Source organism: Zeus faber, assembly GCF_960531495.2.
Source record: "Zeus faber genome assembly, chromosome: 1".
In the NCBI taxonomy this organism is placed as follows: Eukaryota; Metazoa; Chordata; class Actinopteri; order Zeiformes; family Zeidae; genus Zeus; species Zeus faber.
In genome coordinates this window covers 39,125,493-39,133,459 of record NC_137193.1, presented here as the reverse complement: position 1 = coordinate 39,133,459, position 7,967 = coordinate 39,125,493, and the positions used below count along the sequence as shown (strand labels likewise).

General features: G+C 41.9%; 1 protein-coding gene across 1 annotated transcript; it reads left to right on the top strand.

Moving 5' to 3' along the window:
* Positions 1 to 1,818: 1,818 nt before the first annotated feature.
* LOC307236858 (flavin-containing monooxygenase 5-like) lies at positions 1,819 to 7,626 on the top strand (the record flags this gene model as incomplete). Its single annotated transcript, XM_080009422.1, is given in 11 exon segments — positions 1,819 to 1,950; positions 2,998 to 3,186; positions 3,797 to 3,962; positions 4,094 to 4,236; positions 4,819 to 5,018; positions 5,144 to 5,279; positions 5,415 to 5,634; positions 5,980 to 6,052; positions 6,163 to 6,419; positions 7,474 to 7,478; positions 7,480 to 7,626. Coding segments are annotated over 11 exon segments (1,668 nt in total).
* Between the last annotated feature and the right edge of the window lie 341 nt (positions 7,627 to 7,967).

Sequence of the window (7,967 nt, the reverse complement as noted above, 5' to 3'; positions counted from 1 at the left end):
CTTGCTACCAGCCTGAGAATAATTGTACTTTAGTCAGAGTTAACCCTTTGGCCCAGGTGAACATAACTCAGCTTCATAGCCTTTTTTGGTCATAGTAAAAAAAACTGTGAGATTAGGCATTGACCCATCGTCAGGGTATAAGAGGCAGAGCCTGCATGAGGTTCGTCCCACTCAACAGGCAACTCATCTGACCTGCACGGATCAAGGTAAGAAAAGAGCCTAACACTGCCAAGATACAGATAGAGGCTAGTTTTTTAAGAATGAATGAATATATCATGAAGCACTGATTATTGTTTTTATCAAATTAAGTATATCGACTTATCTTTTTATGAGGATAGTCCAGGCCAGTGGTTCCCAACATTTTCGGACTCATGTAGTGCACAACTGCACATCTGGGATGGGGAAATATGTGCGCAGCTTGGTCCTCAAACCATGCAGGTGTTCTTTGACATGATAAATCATGGTGACGGGAAGCTGTATTTATTCCTTTGTCAAAAAATCGTACAGATTCTCAAACAAGTCAAGGTTTGACCGGTCAACTCGCCTGGACCACATATCCATTTTCCATAAAACGACTCTCTCGTATGCTCGTTATCAGCTGTTCTGACACATTCTCTGCCGTCTCGTCAATCCTGCGTCTGATTGAGTTATCAGACAATGAGATGAGGTTGATTGACTTGCATGCCTTCTCTCCCAACATCAGCCTCACTATCTCTTTTGTGGCAGGAAGAATCAATTTGTATGCGGCTCACCAGGCTTGGCTATCAGTCGGGCAACCCGATAGGATGCTTCGGCTGCCTTTGCGTTCTCGGTGCCCATACATGACATTTCGATGACTTTGTTCTTGCCCTGATACTCCTTGAGTTTATTATCAAAAAATTCAAGTGGCTTGGACATGTCCTGTTGGTGTTTTGCCTCGAGGAGATGCCCAATTTACATGGCTTCAGAGCTTGGTTTGATAATATCTCAGATACATACCAGTGCGCGGTAACGGTTCGTCCTCTGTGCTTGTCCAAAAAAATCCTAATGATGTACATTTAGCGCTATATTTTAAAATATAGTTATATAGTTCAAAAGTGTACAGGTGCACGTGGATCGTGGACGTGGACGTAGGACGTAGTACCCGTAGCGCCCTAACATATGTTCCTATCTATCAGTGATGAGGCATTCTTGAAGGTTTTAAAGAAAAATACCATGAAATGATTTTTCTTTTTTACATGTAAAAAGGTCTTTGTAATTAATATATATATTTTTAATTTTTTCAATAAAATCTATATGTTTTGCCCATGATTTGGCGGCTCACTTGCAATACCCTTGCGGCCCACCAGTGGGCTGTGGCCCATAGGTTGGGAATCAGTGGTCTAGGAATTACAAATTCATTAGTTTACATGAGATCAAATTGTTTCTCAGGAGCTCAGAATGTCACTTTTGAGCAACTTGATGAACAACTATTCCTAAAAATACATCATGGTCAGAACATCATGTTGTTATCTCTATGTAAACACTGGGGCCAAAACTAACGGAAAGTTCTGTTGTTATCATTAATAGATATACGCATTAGGTCTGGAAGTTGCTTCATTGCAATAAACAGCTGTTCATGTTGAATCTAAGAAGAATGAATAATTTAATCAAATTTAACAGACCCTGTTACCTAAGTCACAGACTGTTACGGGTTACCAAGGAACCACATTTTACAAATTATACACACACAGAATCATATATAATTCATGATGGCATAAGAGAGTACATGACTAATGTTGACTTTGCCTCTGCTCTGCTCCTCTCTTCGTCATTTTCATCATCTTTATCCTCTCCAGCATGGTGCACAGGGTAGCAGTGATCGGGGCTGGCCCCTGTGGTCTGACCAGCATAAAGGCCTGTCTGGATGAGGGCCTGGTGCCCACCTGTTTCGAGAGCAGCGACGACATGGGCGGACTCTGGAAGTTCAAGGTCAGAACCCTGGACTGGGTTTGGTGGCATCTACTTTTCAGCTCCAAAACATTTGTTATCTGTGTACTTTTCATTGTCAGTAAAGTTCAGCAGCTCACTTGTGAGGTTCTCTCTGTTTTTGAAAGAGGGTTTCATTGAGGGTTGATGGGACTTGGATGTGAGCCCTGATTTGAGTGTGTCTTGACAGAGTCGTGGATGACAATTTGGCATTTGCTTAGATTTTTCTGGAATGATCCGGTTAGGATTTATCCAGCTCTCCCTCCTTCCTTTCAGTCCTAACCCTTATACAAGTTCACTTTACCCTCCAGCCAAACCTTAACCCCTCCTCACTAACTTTAACCTCCACCTAGCTGAACATATCCTCCATCTAACTTTCCTTAGCCCCACCTAACTTTAACCTCCACCTCAACGTTCCTTAACCTCCAACCATCCGAATCTTAACTTCCACTTCACTAAATTTAACCTCCATCCAACCTGAACCTAGCCTATTCTCATCCTAACCCCATTCAATACCAAGATGTTCAATACCAATCTCATCCCTGTGTGTCTACAACCAAGATAGTGACGGCTGTATACTAACTGTGTTTGCTCAATGCAAGGCTGCAGATGGGATCACCTAGCCTAGCTGCTGTGAAATGTCTTCAAATTTCCCATTAGCCTACCCCTAACCTTTCTTTAACTTCCAGTGGATTTGAACCCACACCTTGCTGCCTTGCTCATCCTCATACCTGCTCAGATAAAACAATCCTTTTCTTTATTCACCCCAAATTTCTTACCTGACTTTCACCACTTCCTGTCTTTGCACATGATTCAAGATTCAAGATTCAAGAGGTTTATTTGTCACATTGATGCTACGCCCATATCACTTGGTGACCATATGTCACGCTAAACTCCCAAGTTTGTAACTGAAACTGCAAAATATTGCCAAATGGAGTCTTCCATGTGCATAAACATATTGTGTAAATCATCTGTATATATAAAGTATATATATATATATATATATATATATATATATATATAAAATATTAAAACCTGTTCTTCCCGCAGGAAGTGTCTGAGCCTAACAGAGCCAGCATTTACCGCTCACTCACTATCAACATCTCCAAGGAGATGATGTGCTACAGCGACTTCCCCATCCCAGCTGATTACCCTAACTACATGCACCACTCCAAGATCCTGCACTACTTCAGGATGTATGCCGAGCACTTCAAGGTGCTGGAGCACATCCGCTTCCAGGTAACACCAAGGTGGATCATGGATCTTAAGATCACACGCTTTAAAATGATATTATCACAACTATAGATAGCAGTGGTTTACCTATAAAACTTGGGTTAATCAAAGAAAGTATATATTCAAATCGATTAAAATCGTGACAATTAACAGAATTACAGAGCATTCAACGTCATATTATTATGCATTTTAGTAATTGTACTGAATTACATTTGATTTGTGAAAACAAATGAGAAACAAGTGAGAAGTTGGATTTAGTTCACATTTCTCATCTGAACTAAATAGAATCACAAACATTATTTTAGAATCTTCTCAAAATAATGACTTTTCTTCAAAATAATAATTTTGTACTGCGTGATGTAGTACGACATAAGCCATGAAATGTACTTAGTCAAACCTTGTTAAAAAAGGATTTGTGGAAATCAATGACCAAAAGAGATCTGAAATTATTCTTAGTATGTCCAAGGCATTTTTTATAGCAAATCTAAAGTCTCATATTTGAGTTTTATTTGGATTCTGCATCATGGTTTCTTTTATTAATTTATATCTAGATCTAGGTCAATGTGTGTATGAATTGTTTTCATTGCAGACTTGACCACTGCTCTTCTCTGTGCAGACCACAGTGAAAAGTGTTAAGCAGCGGCCCGACTTCACCCGCACTGGGCAGTGGGAGGTGGTGACGGAGAACCGGGACAGACAGGAGGAGAGGCATGTCTTCGATGCCGTCATCTGCTGCACGGGCCACTACACCTACCCCCACCTGCCACTCCAGGACTTCCCAGGTAAAATTCTTAGAGTTAGAAAAGTTAGATGAAGATCTATCTTAAGAACTAGTTTCAGGAAGAAGATCATTTTTAAATGTATTTTTCTCTGCACCACCTCATCCAGTGTCTGTGCCTGTGTGGGATTTCAGGATTTGAGACGTTTCAAGGCAAGCACTTCCACAGCTGGGACTACAAGGGACCGGAGGACATGTACGGGAAAAGAGTGGTGGTCATCGGCATCGGAAACTCTGGTGGGGACATCGCTGTGGAGTGCAGCAGGGTGGCGGAGCAGGTCGGGAAAGTTTTGGCTTACAAAGCTTTGTCACAATGCCATTTTCTCATGCTTGATATTTCAAATGAATGCTCAAGTTTGTTTTCATAGCCATTTATTTGCTGTCCTGCCATGTTTTTACACCAACCATGCACCAATCAGCTGATTCCACTCATCAGTTGGACCCCCGGGTTGATGCTGATTGGCAAATTCACGTGGTTGACTCAAAATCCCGGAGTGGAAGTGTACTTTCTGAACCCGGATTTTACACCTCTCTTTATTAGGTTGTTTGTTAGGTTGTCTTTATTAGTTAGAGAACTTTTCTGACCCACATTTTCACCAGCCAGCAAAGACAAAAGTTAAACAGCAATGATCACAGTTCAGTTCAGTTAAGCCTTTATTAATTTCTCAAGGGCCAACATTTCAATCCTTGTGTGGATTGAAACGTTGTGTAGTGAATTAAGGTGAATGGAGGCGTTTTTAGGGTGCAGGCTTTTAAACCTTAGTTTAAACAATAAAGTGAGGAAAACGATCATCATTCTGGAGCATGGTAGGATTATCCATTGATTTTTTTTTCATATCTTGTTGTCTGTGGCTTTACAGGTGTACATGAGCACGCGCCGCGGGGCCTGGGTTATCCGTCAGGTGTCAGACAATGGCCTGCCAGTGGACATGAAGTACAACACACGCTTTGTCCACATCCTGTTCCAGCTGCTGCCAATGAGGTTCTTCAACTGGTTTGGAGAGAACAAACTCAACGCCATGTATGACCACACCATGTATGCTCTTAAACCCACACACAGGTACAGGAGCTCAATTCCCAAAGGCCCTTTGTGGGTCATAAATCAAACAAACTCTTATTGGGTCCGACAGTCTGTTAATCTCTCTGCTCTCCTCTGATATCTTATCTGCTGTCCTTGTCTAATAGGTTGTTCAGTCAGATCCCCGTCATCAATGACGACCTGCCGCTCAAGATTCTGTCCGGGGCCGTCGTAATCAAGCCCAATGTGAAGGAGATCCGTGGCTCCACTGTTGTGTTCGACGACGGCAGTGTTGTCGAAAAGGTCTGTCAGTCAGTCAATCAGTGAGTCAGTCTGTAGGTCCGTCTGTCTGCCTGTCTGTCTGCGTGTAGTTCATATTCATGAATTTAATTTCAATGTGCGTGTTACAATAAGCATTCTTTCCATACCTTGCTGTAGGTGGACACCATTGTGTTCGCCACAGGATACAACTACGATTTCCCGTTCCTGCCCAATAACGTCTTGCACAAGTCGGGCCACCGCGTGGGTCTGTACAAGCACGTCTTCCCGCCCAACCTGGAGCACCACACCTTAGCTGTGGTGGGCTTTATCCATGCCCTGGGTGCCATCATGCCCCAGGCTGAAATGCAGGCCCGCTGGGTCACACGCGTCTTCAAAGGTGGGATTCAATTGAATTGATTACTTATATATCCATTTACTTGTATATTGTGTAATGCTTCTGTCTAAGCACATTCTTGTTGATTAGCCCACTCTACTCTACTTAAGCCTACATGATAGATGTTAAGGACTGTTGCTATGCCCATTTCCCCCTTTCTTTGGGGAAAGAGGGAGTTGAACAGTCTCTGACTGTCCTCTCCATGCATGATGTATTGAATAAAACACAAAACCGCTTGACCCCAAATCCAGCTTGAATGAAGACAGATTTTTTTTTTCCCCACCACATATGGATTTTGCCAAACAGTTTCATAGTCTGTGTTTCAAACAGCTGCCTCTTTCTTCCCAGAACACAGGAAGCTTCCATCTAACCAGGCCATGATTAAGGCTGTTGAGAGGGACACCATGAACATCGATAACAAGTATGAATCCCTATTTTCATACTAAAAATTAGACAAACCCTATAACCATCTAATTCCTGATGAGAACACAGTGTCGTCCCTGATTGATAGATGTTTCGTAACATCCACAGCTACATCGTGTCTAAGCTGACCCCGCTGCAGGTAGATTTTGTCTCCTACATGGACGATATCGCCGGAGAGATCGGCGTTCGGCCCAGCCTTCCCTGGCTCTTCTTCACAGACTACCCGCTATTCAAGAAGATCTTGTGGGGCCCGGTCACAGCTTACCAGTACCGCGTGATGGGACCCGGGAAGTGGGAGGGCGCACGCAAAGCCATCTTCACTCAGTTCGACCGCATGTTCCAACCCCTGAAAACCAGAAAGGTCAGTAACAGACCCCTTTTCAGTTGGCATGAACTCAGCAGATGTCGAGAATTCCCACCATGCACTAAACCAGTGGATTCAATTGCTAGTGGCTGCATTTAACTTATTCGTAGCTGATTTGCAAAGTCTCCCAATTGTGCTTATGAGCAAATCCAGATAATTGACTCAAGGACCATGACACTTAAATATGCAGTAAGATTGAAGGTCCCAAAACATGTTTTCCCTGATGATTCTGCAAAGACAGATTTCGCCCAAAGTGTAACCTCACACCTGGATTACAGCCAATCACCTTTTGGCCCTCATTTGCATAACCACGCCCTTAGAAACAACCTATCTGAGTGAGAAACCAGGCAGGAGATGGAGGGTGTGATGGAGGAAAAAGCATTCAAATTACTTAATGGGTTCTTTGGTGGGTTGGGTCTTCCAAAGATAAGATAATACAGCAGTTTCTTTCCAATAATACTTTACTATAATTCTTCAAAATGAGAGTTGTACAAATAATCAAGTATTTATTCAAGGAATTATAGCAACAGTAAAGCCGATGAATTAGAGTGAAAAATGACAGAGGACAAATTAGAATTTCCTCTCCGTTCCTTCAGTTTATGTCTTTCTCCATTCAATTTTACCCCATACATTGGATGGACTGAAATCCTCCCATATACCTTATTTGGAAAGCCAGTTTTAAACCTTAGATTAGGCTTAAGATTACCTTGTGTGTGTGTGTTTTTGTGTGTGTTTGTGTGTATGTGTGTGTGTGTGTGTGTGTGTGTGTGTGTGTGTCTAAAGCAGGAAGGGAGAGAGAGAAAAAGCGAGTGTTTGTAAAACATCGCATATTAAATAATTAATTATATGTTTCATGTCTAATAATTGATTGATTACACATTTTGTATTATATAAAAGCATAAACCCAACAACACCTTTGAGGAATGATATAAAACTGCTGTAGTAGGAAAGATTGGGAGCTTTAAGTAACGTCTTCAGTCTGGCAGCCTGAATATTTATTTTTAATTTATAAATTTAGTATATATATTAAAAAAAAAATTCCCCTCCTCTCTCAGGTGGTGGACGAAGAGGCTTCTTCCCTCACTGGCCGATTGTTTAAGCTGAGTCTGACGGTCGCAGCGGGAGGAGCTGCCGTCTACTACGTCCATGTTCACTATCCCACCACCATCCCCTCCCTCCTGGCCAACCTCCGCCCACAGACGGCCTGAACTCTGTCAAATTCTGAGAAAAGCAAATTCACCAGCATGACCTCCCCTTAATAACCATAACTCTAGCCATAAACATAAGTCATTCTCGATATCAACACACAGGTCATTATGTTGTTATAGCAACAGAAATTCAATCTGTGTTGGAATTGGGATTGTAAAGTGGTTTTTAATGAAATCTTGATGTGTGTAAAAATAAAAATAAAAATGTTTTATTTACTTCCAGCTTCATGTAGCAGTTTGTAGAGAAGGTAGCCATCTGTGAAGGCCAAAACTATAAAGGTTAGTTCTTGTGAGAGAAAAATGCAGATGATCAATCGTTTGAATAATGTTTCACATGTTTT